Below are 13,734 nucleotides of genomic sequence, written 5' to 3'. Positions count from 1 at the left end.
GCTTTGCCACTGACTTGCGTGAAGTTCTGGCGAGCTGGGGAGTCCCTGCACTCTCAGCTTCCTCATCTGAAAGATGGGGCAATGGTAATGCCTGTCTGTGGAGTGGTGAGGAATAAATGAGACTGGGCCATAAAGTACCCAGTGCTGTGCCCAGCACATAGTGCCCAAAGAGGGCCACTATCCCGTCTCTTATTCTTGAGGTTTAGCTTCCTTGTTTTGTTTTTGAGCTCTTTAGGACTTTCTTGGAATTTGAATTTTTTCTGTTGTTTATTGTGTCTAAAATCTTCCTCAGAAGCCGAGGGCCTCTAACCTGATCATGAGTTTTGGATTTTTTTTTTTTTCTGCTTTCCTGTTTCCTGTACAGGAAAAGGGGACCTGTACCTTTAAGACCCCAGCAGGCCCAAGTAGTACACTGGCCCTTTAAAAGCACATTACAGAGAGTTGGAACATAGCCTTTGTTGAACTGGCCATGATTAGTCCCAGCGGACAGGGCTGGAGTGGCGTGTCTGGGAGCTGGGCGGGGCTGGGCTGGCTGGGGCCAGCCAGGAGCAGCAGACAGCGGGAAGGCTCACCCGGCCACTCAGCTTCCCGAGCCTGGTGGCCGTGCTGAGGGATGGTGAGTGGCTTGAGTGGAGCTTAGAACAAGGGAGGCTGGGAAAGCCAGGAGGGAGGCAGTCTCAGGGCCCAGGGAGACCTGAATGAGCTGGGTGGCAGCAGACACCTTCAGTGAGCGACTGTCACAGGAGCTGGTCCCAGGAGGGTCTCTGGAGCACCCTGGGATGCCGTCTCTGCCCCTCTACGCAGACATCCACTGCCGGCCCAGAATGTAGAAGCAGTTAGGATGGCCCTGCGAAAAAGCGGTACACCAAGAAGAGCACTGTTGCTGTTTTTAGTTTTTAAAATGAGAGGAAGCCCAGTGTGAGTCGCTCCGTCCGCCAGGCGCGGTGGCCCCTATGGTGTGCTCCGTTGAGAACCGGGAAATACCAGGGACTGCTGACAAGTTTTCTGAGCTGAGGAGCTTGGCCTTTGCTCTGAGTGGCCGAACCCTTGGCTGGCTGGGTGGGGCTGCACTGGGGCTTGGGGGCCATGGTATCTCCGCCCCAGCTCCTCAGCAGAACTTTCTTTTTTCTTCTCCCTTCCTGCTTCCACTCCCTAGTCCATGGGGCCCAGGCCTGCTGGGTGGGGTGGAGGCGGGTGGGAGACTGGGAAGACTGTGTCTGGGCCAGGAGTGTGTTTTGGCTCTGCTTGAATATTTGAAACAGTTGTCAGAAGCCAGATCACTTTGGTGTGGTAGCATCTTTACTGGGCAAGTACCCATTTCTGGAAAAGTCAGGGGAAGGATTGGGCTTGTTACAGCCAAGTCTCAGTGCAGGTTGGTCTGAACCACCTTTATTACCACAGCTGGGGGCAGATGAGACTGCCTGCCAGTAGGTGTCCTCACTGTTTTACAGACAGCCACCCAGGAGGTGACAAAGGCAGGGCTCAGTATATTTCTGGTGACCCAGGGTTCCTGTAGTTCCTTAAAAGTTGGTGCATTTGGTCATAGGATTTTTGTAGGTTTGGTGAAAACCTGAGGCATTGACGGGCAGTGAAGAGAATTTGGAGTTAGAGCCCGAGTGCCAGGTGTCCTGCTCCTCCCTTGTGCCTGTGAATCATGACCTTAGGCAAACTGCTTGACCTCTCTGAGCCTCTGCTTCAGAGCAGAGGGCGCGTGCATAGGCGCAAACCCTGGAGGGAGTTGTCAGTTCTGGGGGAGGCTTCGTGGAGGTGGTGGCCTTTGAGCTGGGCATAGGCTGCTGTAGTGCAACCCCTTGAGCAGAGGCATGCAGTTTAGCATGATGAGCCAGATAGGGCCAAGCAGGGCTGGCATGACTGGATTGGGACCTGGAAACGTACCTTGGAAAGCTGGATTTTAAATATGTTGCTTTATCAGTTGGAATCCTATGGGTCAGGTGGCAAATGACAGGGCTAGCTTAGCCTGGAGTCAGCCAGTGTGGAATGTGGGGGAAAGGGGCAGAACGTGAAGTCTGACACACTGGCCTTGGGAAGCCCCTGGAGGTGTCAGAGCCTCACACTTTGCTGCAGTTAGCTGTGTGAGGGTCAGAGGTGCAGAGCCAGTGCCCTTTGTGCCCTTCCCAGGTGTGTGGGCTCACTGTGGTGTGGTGGTTGAGCAGGTACTTGAGAGCCACAGGTGGCTTTGGTGCATGGTCACTAGCAGCAGGAGGAACTCAGCAGCCACACTCCTGGTTTTCTTTGACATGGTTTCTCTGAGTTTCTGCCCGTGCCAGTGGCCTGGAACCCTGTGGCTTACTGACAGCCGCTTTCCTGCTGTCTTGCTGCTGCTGAACACTCCTGGCTGTCTCCTGCTAGTTACAGTCTGAGAAGCAGCTGCTCTGGTGCCCCATGCAGACTTCCAGACCTCAGGCTTTGGGAGGAATGGGCAGCTGACATCCCTAGGCCCATAGCCTCATATGCTCCTGCTGATGTAGTGGAGGTGCTCAGTGGCTGTGCTGGTGGCTGGATCAACTCTGCCCAGGATTGGGATGGGGTGGGGTGCCTTAGCATGATGTATCTTCCCAAACTCTGCCAGGAGGCAGGGGCAACCCACTTGACATGGGAGGAAGCTAAGGTGCAGGAGAGGCCCACCCGAGGTGCACACTCCTTTGGCCCAGTGCTCCTTCCTTTCAGATCTTCACCTCTTGTGTCTCTCTGAGCTCAGGCTGCTAAGAAGGAGGGAGCCTCTGTCCCAAATGGTGGCTGGAATTGAAGAAATAGCTGTGCTGGAGTGACCACTGGGGCTGGAGTCTAGGGTGCCAGCATTTGTTCATAGATTTGTCCATCTCTTCTTAAATGGGGGTCTTTCAGATTCGTGCTTAAAACTGCCTGTACTCTGGAGCTTGCTCTCAAGGTGAGGGGGTGGAGCAAGTGAGGTAGTCTGGGGTCAGTTGGCAGAGAGGCTTTTTGAGAGCTCAGCTGTGGGGAGAGTCAGGAAGGATCTGCTGGGCAGAATGAGAGACAGATCTTGGAAATGTCCTGGGCCTGGGAAGAAACCAGGAGCATCCAGAGAAGTGCTGGCAGGAAGGGCGTGCAGAAAGGGACAGAATGCCCCCGGAAGGCAGTCTCAGCCCAGCCTGGATGGCCATGGGGGCAGCCAGGGCTGATTACTGGGGCTGTGTATGGAGAGCTCGCTGCAGGTCAGGTGAGCCAAAGGTGGTGGTGTCCCTGTGTTCCAGATGAGAAAACTGAGGCACACAGGTTAATTAATTTGACCAAAGTCACAGAGTCTTGTGTGTGTGTTTTTAAGGAACCATGCCTGCTTACCACCTTCAACCAGCATAATGCCAGGAGCTGGGGCTCTGCGGACAAATGGCTGGTCCTTGGTTGAGGCAGGAAACCTGGCCCTCAAGGATGAGGGAAGGAGGCCATCCCTAGATCACCCCAACATGAATGGCCCACATGGTCCCAGGAAGTAACGTGGCATGGCGCCCAGGTCTTGGGTGGAGGAAATGAGATGGAAGAAGATGCTGCCTCTGCCCCCGCATTCTGTGGGGGGGCCCAGCATGAGCTAAGGAGGACTTCCTGGATGTGGAGAGCTGGGAGGAATTAGATAAGCCAGAGGGGAAGCACTTCCTGGAGAATGGAAATCTTCACTTTTCAGCTCATTTATTCTTCTGTTTCATGATCATTTTCCACTTGAGTCTTGCATCCCCAGGGCCCTGAGTGGCTGTTGGAAGTATTTATGGTCCCGGGTGGGGTTCAGGGACCAGTTAGAAACCAGTCCTACTCAGGCCGTGATGCATGGGTGTGTTCACGTGTGAGGAGGAGCCAGACACAGACTGAGCTCAAGGAGAGGGAACGCCAGGGTCAGGGCCTTGAAACATTCTCAGGAGTGGCCCCCAGCGGAGAGACTGGGGGAGGCCAGCGGGCTAGGACTTTTGTGGTGGGCTCTACAGCTTGGGAGCTTCAGGATTGCTGCAGTTGTGCCTGGGCTTGGAGCCCCAGGTGCTGTGCAGGGGAGTTGGGCTTTTTTCCTGATGCTGGGGGTAGGGGGACCGTCACCCTCCCTAAACTTTCTGAGCGGCCAGGCCAAGCCTGGTAGTTTTTCCTACAGGCCAAGGAGGGCTGGAGGGTTGTCCCTGCTCAGAAGCAAGAGGGGCAGGGGCAGCTAGCCCGCAGCTCACTTTCAATTTGCCCACCACTCACCCTCGTCAATGAGTGTTCCTTGGATGCTCTTCTTTTAAAATTCAGGGCACTTCGCTGTTCTACTGAGGTTTATGAATGTTTAAAAACTGCTTCGCAGTCCCCAAAGTAATTTGACAAGTCTGACAGCTATTGATTAAAAACCCGAAATTATTCAGGCTGCAGGATGACTTGGGGGATTAGATAGAAAGTTTTTTGTTTCTTCTCTCTGCACCGCCCCCCCGCCCGCCGCCCCGCCGCCCCGCAAAAAAATAAAAAAAGAAGTAAGACGTGGAAAGGTAAATGTGTTCCTGAATGTTTTTTTAGGACTGCACAGTTTATACGGGGAGAGAATGCTGAAGGCTGCCTCTCATTCAGGAGCCAGTACCAGCGCCCTCTGGAATCCCTGGTCTCCTGAACTTTGGCCCAAGTCACCCCAGGCAGCAGTGAGATGTTACTATTATGTTACTGCAGGTGATGGTGGCGGTGTTGGTAGCAGTTGTGATACTTTATGGTCCCTTATGTTCTAGGCAGTTGACATAGGGTTTTTGTGGCTTTCTCTGAAGTAGGTCAGCATGTGAGGAAATGGCACCTAGAAAGGGGAGGAAACTTGTTTAGGGTCTGTGATAGACCTTAGATACAGCTGGGATAGAGACCAAAGACTCCTGCAGGGAGAGGAACAGGCCCTTGCTGGGGTGCTGGGCTGATTGGAGGCCTGGCCTCCAGGCCTGACCCACTGTGCGGTCGGTGCCAGGAGTGTCCCACAGAGGCTGACCAGGCCGTTAGAACCCCAGCTGTCACTTCTGGACCATGTGACCTAGCCAAGCCACTCCCTCTCTCCAAGCCTCAGTTTCCTCTTAAGAGAACATCCTAAAGCTTCCAGTGAACCTTTTGGTCTGTGTACAGGAAAAGTTGCCCCATGAGCCAGGGCTCATGGGACCTGAGCTTGAATACCTGTTCTCCCTTTCTTCTGGGTCAGTGCTGCCTTTTGTGCAGAGTTGTTGGGAGAAGGCCATGAGATGATGTGTGTACTTTGGTAAGAACACCTGCAGCTGGCACAGAGTAGGTGCTTAGTAAGTAGCTGTTAGGTCCAGGCTGCCACAGTGTCATTCATTCAGTCAGCCTGTATTGGGCACCACAGGACATCAGGCCTCACAGCAAGCAATGAGCTGCCCCGTCCTCCTGTTTTGGTTGCAGAGTGTGGACCCTCCTCTGCCAGCTCAGCCCTGTCATGTAGGGGGGAAGCACAGGCTCCCAGGGGTGAGGGCAGAAGGCCAGGTGCCTCCCTGTCTCCCAGCCCAGGTCTCTCTGTGTGTATGGGGGTGTCACAGCTAGGTCTTGGTGACTGCTAGGACCTGCCCCTTACCTTGACCTGAGGGAACCCTGGGCTGAGAGGGACTGTGCCTCTGGTCCCTGTCATCCCTGGAAGACTTCCCAGGCAGGGCAGCCAACCTCTCTGCCTTTTTAGGACAGGCTCTGTCTCCCCAGGGGCCTGGGAGCCACCAGGCGGCTACATTCCTCTCCTCTCCCCTGGGATCCTAGCTGGGTCAGGAGTGAGCACTGGCCTTCTGAGCAGCCAGTTCCCACACCAGCGGGGCGAAGCTGGGCTTGGGGAGAGAGCTCTGCTGGACATGCCAGGCAGGGCGCTGCCCTGTTTAGGTCCTACCGCTTGATTCCCAGCAGGTCAGTGCATTCATTCTGACCATGTCCAGACTCTCTCTCCTTCCAGTGTGGGCAGAGATTTCTAGCACAGCCCCTGGACCTGCCTGGCTGTGACAGGCAGAAGCATAATTGGCATGTTCTGACCTAGAGAGTCTGCTGAAGTCCTGACTGCAGAACCATCAGGTCCTGCCAGCCTTCAGTTGGGCACCCACTCTGTGGAGACAAACCTTGTCTGGGATTTCTCTTCCTTCCAGACCTGGCTGGGGTAGTAGACAGTGGCTTGGGACCACACAGGCTGGTGGGCTGGAGACTGGGGCTGGGGATGGCTGTGCTTGGGAGTCACAGGCAGAGGGGCCAAAAGGGCCCCCTCATGGGGGTCTACTGCCCACTGCTAGGCACACTTTCTTCTCCTTTCATTTCGCCTCAGGAAAGTAAGGGCTTTTAAAGAAATTTGAGGCATCCCAGAGCATTTGGGCAGATACAATTGATCCCCACTTTGCAGATGGGGAAAACTGAGACATGGAGAACGTAAAGAGTTTGAGTCGTCAGGGGATGGGAACAGGAAACAGCCTGGGAAGTCCATATCTTGTCACTCCAAATTGTCAAATGTATGACCTATCCCAGAAGTGTCAGCCTTGATAGCAGCGTGTGCATTGTTCACCAGTGTTGTTCATGGCTGTGTCTCCAGCTCCTGACATTGTGGCTGGCAATGAGGTGGGCGAATGGAACAGACCAAGGAGGCATGAACAGTTACGAGCAATGGATGGGAGTCACTGACACCCCTGCCCTCCTGAGCCTCTCACCTGCATGGTCTCATTTGATCCTTAGAGCAACCCATGAGGAAGGTGTGTCATTATCCTCACTATGGATGGGGAAACTGAGTCCTAGAGAGTCAAATGACTTAAAGTGTTCAAGGTTGTATGTTTCATAAGGAATAGAGACTAGGTTTACTCTACAGCCAGGCACCCTTGACACTAGGCTCTCTGTCCTCCTGCCTGCTTGCAGCTACAGGTGCATTTTTGTAGCATTCACTTGTGTACGTGTGTGTGTGTGTGTGTGTTTAATCCCACGGCCCACTTCACTGCCTGCCTGTGTGTACTGCCTAGCCCATTACCCTGGCAGCCCTAACCATGCAACATGTCTTAAAGGGGCCTCCCAGCTCCTGCTTGCACACTTTCAGAGACAGGGATCCCACTCTCTCTAAAACCAGATGAGCCTGGCCCATTCAAGGACAGTTGTGACTGAGCTGGAAGTGGCCTCTCCTGGTCCCAGTCTTGCCCTTTGGGGCCACACAGGGCAGCTCCCTCTGAGCTTTCGAGATTTGGAGGGTGATCCTGAGCCCCTTACTTTTCCGGCCAAACAATCCCACTCTCAGTTCCCCCCACCCAACAGCTGGGAACACCCTTGCTGTACCAAGTAGGGATTTTTAATTACTGTAAGTTTTGGTTTGGGGTCCTTTTCCTCCTTGGAATGAGTTTGCTGAGCTTCTGTGTCACCGACCTTTTAAGAGAAAAAAGGATCAGAGTTGAAAAACAGCTTGTGGGTTGGCTGGAAGGCTATCAGATAAGCCTAGGCCCCAGGAGCCAAGACAGTGTCCCTGTTGTTCTGCTGCCAGCCCTCACAATGAGCTGCTGTTGGGCCCTGGCGCTGTCTCCCACAGCAGCTCCCTGTGCCTTGTGCCCACGTTTCCTGGGCCCTGGGCAAGGTCTGCCCCCATCCCTGTATCCCCCGGTTCTTCCTTCCCGACCTGAAGTGAGTGGGTCACAGCTAGTGGGTTAGCTGCTGTGGGCCTTTCCCCTGTGCCCAGCTGCTGTGGGCCTTTCCCCGCTGCCTGGCTGCTGTGGACCTTCCCCGCTGCCCAGCTGCTGTGGGCCACCCCTGGACGATGGAAAGGCCAGGGCAAGGCTGGTGCAGTTGGTCTTGGACTCCGCTGAACTGGTTTCGCTTTTGACTCTGCCACTTGCTATGCATGTGATCTTGGGCAGGTCACCTCAACTTTCTAGGTGCACCTTTTTAGTCCTGACAGGATTGTCACGAGAATTAAGTGGGACAGGTGGGAGACTGTGGCCCTGAGCGGGCTTAGGTAGCATAGTATGAGCTGTCTGGAGAGACCAGAGACCACTTTGTGGTGGTGACATTGGGCTGTCCCTTGAAAACTGAGGAAGGACTTTGTTTGGCAAAGTAGTGGAGGGAGAGGCAGAATGGACAGGCTCAGGAGACTGCTTGGACATGGACGCCTGGAGGGTAAGAGTATGCAGCTTTGTCAGGAAGTAGCTGAGTGGGGGAGAGTTCAGGTCACTTGGCCAAGGTGTAGTGCAAGGGGCCTTTCAGGAGGGCTGGGACACCAGCTTGAGGCATCTGGGACTTGATTATCTTACAGGTCATGAGGCGAGAGAGGAGGGACAGGCGTGAGGCCCTGCCAGGTGGAGTGGCTTGTCCAGTGGTGGGTGCTGCTGTGGTCACAGGAGAAAGCCAGTGGAACTCCCATTCCCCTCTGCCCTCCCATGCCCTGGCCAAGCTCCTCTGTAGCAGTGGAGTCCAGGGCAGGTCACCCTAGCCATGGCCTTGGCTATCCCGTGTGTGACCTGGGTGTCATGGTGCTACCTCCTTCCTGGGAGCAGTAAGGATTCCACACCATGGAGAACAGGTAAAGGGCTTCTGGTCCCTGGAGCGCTATCATGGGGCTAGTGATCTGCTATGTTTAGAAGGGTCTCAGGGCTGGAGCCGTAGGGGGCAGGGTGTAGCCACAGAGGGTAGGATGAGCCTCCTAACCTTGAGAGGGATGGGGGAAGCGGCCCATAATTGGACAGAGCGAGGGCAGGGGCATTTCCTGGAGACTCTGGAATGAACATTGGAATGCTGCTCTTGGGACTTGGCCTTGGACAGGCAGCTGCCCTGACGACCCACCCTCAGGCCTTCTTTGTCCCTCCTCCAAGGGAACAACCACGTCACCAGGGTTTGCAGGCTGAGGGAGGACTGTCCTTATCCCCGCTGACCTCCCATTCCCTCTGAGCTTAGCTGACCTTGGCTACTGGCATATTGGGGTTTTGGTCCAGGAACTCTAAGGCTCTGGACCTTGGAGCCAGCCAGACCCAACCCTACCCACCAGGAACCCACTGCCTGACAAGGAGACGGTTCTGTGACAGACCTTCCCAGCACAGCCTGGATATGGCTGTCTGCCCAGGGAGTCCAGGAAGGCTTCAGGGAAGAAGGGGCACTGAAGCTAGGTGTTGAAGGTTGGATAGAAAAGGGGAAGGACAGCATATGCCTGGGGCCCTGCCTGAAACTCCCGCTTCCTGGAATGGAGGGTCCCAGCAGGCAGGCCGCTTGCAAGAGTGGGCCTGGTCAGGTGGGGCAGGCAGGTAGATGCCAGCCAGTGGCTCAGAGTGCCAAGTTCTGGGGCTGGCATTGAATCCCGTGTGGTCTCAAGAGGGGATCCCTTCACCCCCTCAACTCAAAGGACTGGGAAATACCTCCCCCTGAAGGCGCTGTCTTCACAGCACTTTCAGTGTGTGCTGGCCGCCAGTGTTTTCTGGGTGAAGCAAGCCTCCTTCCTCCTTTTTCAGATGAGGAAATGGACCCAAAAGGTTTGGGTGTGGCAGCAACACTAGAGCAAAGATGGGATGCTGGGCACATCTCTTGCCCTCCATGGCAGCCCTCAGTTTCTCCCCTGTAAAGCAGGGTGAGGTCAACATCTGCCTCTTGGGCTCGTGGAGATTCTGAGGTGACTTGTACGGTGGTTCATGTGACGCATGGCCCAGAGTAAGCCTGGCCTGGGGATGCCAGCTCTGCCCTGGTGAGAGGCAGGCAGTGTGCAGCCCACACCCTCGTTTGAGACCTGCTTCTGTATGTAGTGGACATGCAACATCCTGGCAGGGTTGTTGTAAGAAGTAGCTCAGACTTGGGCCATGGAAGTGATTTGCAGGGGTGGAATCCCCATGTGAAGGCCCTTTGCCTTCCTTGGTGCAAAGCTCGCCTACGGGACCAAAGCTCTAGCCTCCAAGGACCACAAGAGGTCAGAGGGGAAAGACATCATGAGAATGAGCTGGGCACAGGGTCGGAAGGATGCCATGGGCCATGCAATTGGGCCACTTTCTCTTCCACCCCCAGCCTTGGGCAGCAGAGAGGGACTGGACCCAGGGCTGGGGGACCCAGCCCTGAATACAGGGGCATCAGCCCCCAGATGCCACACCACATAGGGCAGCTGTGGGCATGACTCCTGGACTGACCTGGTTCCCATCCCAGCAGGGGGCCTTGGGCGGCTCAAGTAACTGCTCCTCTCTGACCCTGTCATACCTTTCTGTAAAATGGGTAGATGAATACTCCTGGCAGAGCTGTGCGTAGTTGAAATATGAAAAAAGGGATGTGCAGGTGACCAGCAGGGCACTCACCGTGTGCTGACTAGAGGTGGGTGCCTACAAGCATCCCTTCCTGGGAGTAGAATGGGAGCAAGGTAGAGACCAGTGCCTGCTCACCTCCTTTCACCTGAGCATCCCAGGTAGGGAGGCTGCGCCTACCCCTGCCCCTTTGGAGCGTGGGCAGTCTTTACTACCCATCTTCTGCCTGTCTCTGATGTGCTGCTTCCCGAGCCTGGCAGGGCAGAGGCTGGAGGTGAAAAAGGAAGTGGCCCAACAATGCCAGCATGGGATGAAGCCAGGGGAGGGGAAAAGCCTGCCTTGGGTGGCTGATGGGGCCGTGAAGTGGCCAGGCACTGCTGCAGACACAGGACAGAGCTGGCTTCCCAGAGAGGCGGTTCTTGGGCCTTGAATTGGTCCTGCTGGGTTCAGGAAGTGACCAAATGGCCATTTTTCCTTCCTGAGCCCCCTCATCTTATCAGCTACCACCATGGGTACACCCTGGCAGGGTCACAGCAGACGAGCTCCCTCTGGGCCCAGATGAGGGAGGGACCGAGGATACTGTGTGTCAGGGCCTGTAGACTCTAGGCTGGTCAGGAAGGAAATACATAGGAACGTGAGTGAGAGAGGTACAGGTCCACTGGCCCTGCCTCCACCACCCGCTTGCTGTACTATCCAGGAAGGAGTAGCCTGGGAGACCTTGTGGGAACCACTTGGGCCTCCCTGGGCCTACCCTGCCCCTATTCCTCTTCCCCCCAGAGAGCTTGGGCTGCAGGGATGGATGCAGCCTCTGCTCTACATCCCACGTCGTGGAGAAGCCCCCAGGGAAGTGGGGAGGGTCAGGGCTGCCCAGGTAGGCTGGGCCAGTCCAAGGTGTCTTAAGGGCCTTGAGCTTCCCCCCAGCCCTCTCTTCTGCCAGGATCCTTTCCAGGTCAGCCAGAGCATGCTTGTGGGACAGGATGGTGGGGAAGGAAGAGGAGGGCTCTGCAACCACAGACTCCAGGATCTGGCTGTTTTGGGGTCTGGCCTGGGCCTGCTGGGCTCCTGGGGTTGCAGGACCAGGGTCTCCTTGGGTTTCCCTGGGCAGGTCCAGCCTGCTGAAGCATGCCTCGCCTTTCCTCTTCACAGCCAGCTCATCCATGCGCCCCAGGCAGGAGGCGGCTTCAGCTCACCAGCTCCCCGCTCTGTACTTCCTTGGTCCCTACCTCACCCTCCCTAGCTTCCAGCATCCTTACCTGGCAGAGATTTTCCAATCTGGGCCAGAAAGCAGCCCAATCCCAACCTGTGGGCTGGGTTTTGGGTTCCAGACGTCAGGCCTATGGGGCTATGGGTCCCAGCCGTTCCCAGCCAGGGTGACTTCCCTACTATCAGGCAGAGCATCTCTTCCACTGAGGTATGAAGCCCCATGTGGGAGGGAGGCCTGGAGTTCGCCCTCGGAGGTGGGTGACTCAGGTGGAATCTCAGCCCAGGGAGGGCAGGCCCACCCACGGCATTGGTCGTTGCCATGATGGGGAGGAGGCCAGGCTGCTCGAGCAAGGCCTTGAGGGATTATCAGGAGAAGAGGCCTGTTCCAACACAGTGGTGTGGCGGTGTGGCGTGGCAGGTAGGCCACAGTGCCCCTTTGTGAACTGGGCCTCGCAGGGAGAGCGCCTCAGAGGAGTAGAGGCACATGCTGGGCTTGCCCACGGGCTTAGGCCACAACAGGAAAGCCCCAGGTGGGAGTCGTCGTAGGAGTTGGGGAGGGCTCCCCCTGTCTTGAACTTGTCTCACAGTTTTCCTCTGGCTCTGCCCATTCCCTCTGCTTTCAGAGGCCAGCTTCGTGCTGGGCATGAAGAGTCAAAGGGAGCCGGTTGACTGGGGCTCCTGGGCTGGCCTCTGTCGGGGAATCTAAGGATTAGGATTCCCTCAACTCTGACTCCTTATGGCATCTAGCATGGGACTCCATGTTGGGGAGGGCTCTTATGCTCAGAGGGCTGTTGCCATGGAGGTGTGGAGCTTGGGGTGGGAGGGTGGCCACTGTCAGCCTGAGTCCCTCTGAGCAGGGCTCTTCCTGCTCACCTCTGGGTTCTCAAGTGCCCATGGAGTAGGCTCAGCCCACTGACCCAGGGCAGTTGCAGAAATGAGTATACAGGGTATACACCCTACAGGGAAGTGTCTCATGGCTCTGCCCAGTTGTGAGCCCCTCAAGGTCAGGGGCCAAGTCTCAGCATGTCCCAACATAGGGGTCTTGGTTTGGTGAGGCAGGGAGAGAATGATGGACTGAGCACTTGGACCATTGGAGCCAGGAGCCAAAGGGCATAGGGCGTTGGGGGTAGGAGGTCTGTGTGGGCTAAGCCTGGAGTAGGTTTTTCACCAACCCCAGGGTTTGAGCCCTGGACACAAGCAGGGTTCAGCTTCTGCACCGGAGGTGGTCTTAGCAGGCCCAGCCTATCCTCCCACTTTTCCTCTGCCCCACTGTGGGGGTTGGGGGCTGTAGGAGGACACTGCTCTGTGCTGCTGACTTTGGAGAGATTTTACCTAACCCTGGAGCAGGTATCGTCTGTGGTGCTTTCCATGTGATGCACTGAGGAAACAGGCGCGGGGGAACGATTTCCCCAGGGCCACACAGCAGGGGAGTAGTGGGCCCAGGTCTGGTCTGCATTTGGGTGCCAGGTGGCATCAGTCCTGTGCTCTTTGTGCCTGTCGGAGCTACTGACCCGGGCCCTGAGTATGTGGACCCCAATGGAGTGTGTGTCTTGGGTACTGTGCAGAGAGTACTGCATCTCTTCTGCTTCAAGACTCGCCTCGCCTTGCTGTCCTTATCTGTAATATGGGAGCAGCAGGGTCCCTGTGGCTCTCGCTTGTGTGGGGCTGGTGGTGTGGGACAGTGTATGAGGAAGGGCTGTTGGCAGTGGTATACTGGATAAATGTTGGGACAGAGTGACTGCTCAGTCTTGGACAGGGACCAGTGCAAAAGAGAGGGGAAACGGGAAAGGGCCCAGAACTGCAAACAGCTGCCTGGATCAGGTGGGCTTTCCTTGGTCTCTGAGACTGCTCAGGAGCCAAGCTGGCCCTTACCCTGCAGGCTCACTTGCTAATATTAACCCCGGAGTGGCCCCTTGATCTCACCTTCTTGTTCTCTGAGAGGCTGAGCCCCCAGCCAGACTCCTGCAGTGGGGAGGAGGTTCCCACCGGTCTCTGTGACAGCCCTGCCCCCAAATCTGTCTTAAGACAGAAAGGAGAGAGAGTGGAGAGGAGTGGCTGCCTGCTGGAAGGGGCAGGGCCGGGGCAGATGGGCGGGACGTGGCAACCAGCTTGACCTGGGCTGCGGGGGCCCAGCCTGACACACCTACTGCCACCCCAGGTCCCATCTGATGCCAAGGCTGAAGGAGTCTCGCTCCCACGAGTCCCTGCTCAGCCCCAGCAGTGCGGTGGAGGCGCTGGACCTCAGCATGGAGGAAGAGGTGGTCATCAAACCCGTGCACAGCAGCATCCTTGGCCAGGACTACTGCTTCGAGGTGGGTCCCATCGCAGGGCTTGGGTTGGACACCCCATCCTC

General features: G+C 56.2%; 1 protein-coding gene across 50 annotated transcripts in view; it reads left to right on the top strand.

Moving 5' to 3' along the window:
* DAB2IP (DAB2 interacting protein) overlaps positions 1 to 13,734 on the top strand; it is a 216,321-nt gene that overhangs the window by 174,472 nt on the left and 28,115 nt on the right. For 46 of the 50 annotated variants that reach the window (XR_013405610.1, XR_013405614.1, XR_013405616.1 and 43 more), the window contains one exon: positions 13,540 to 13,693. Coding sequence is in view for 40 of the 50 variants with exons in the window: in XM_077968100.1 (XP_077824226.1) it covers positions 13,540 to 13,693 (154 nt within the window). In the remaining 10 variants the exon portion in view is untranslated. Of the gene's footprint in view, positions 1 to 449; positions 617 to 13,539; positions 13,694 to 13,734 lie in introns of those variants that run through there. The other 4 variants (XM_077968117.1, XM_015116926.3, XM_077968120.1 and 1 more) reach the window with 2 other exon arrangements.

The sequence above is a fragment of the Macaca mulatta genome, chromosome 15 (assembly GCF_049350105.2).
Source record: "Macaca mulatta isolate MMU2019108-1 chromosome 15, T2T-MMU8v2.0, whole genome shotgun sequence".
In the NCBI taxonomy this organism is placed as follows: Eukaryota; Metazoa; Chordata; class Mammalia; order Primates; family Cercopithecidae; genus Macaca; species Macaca mulatta.
This window is presented reverse-complemented; position numbering and strand designations above follow the sequence as displayed.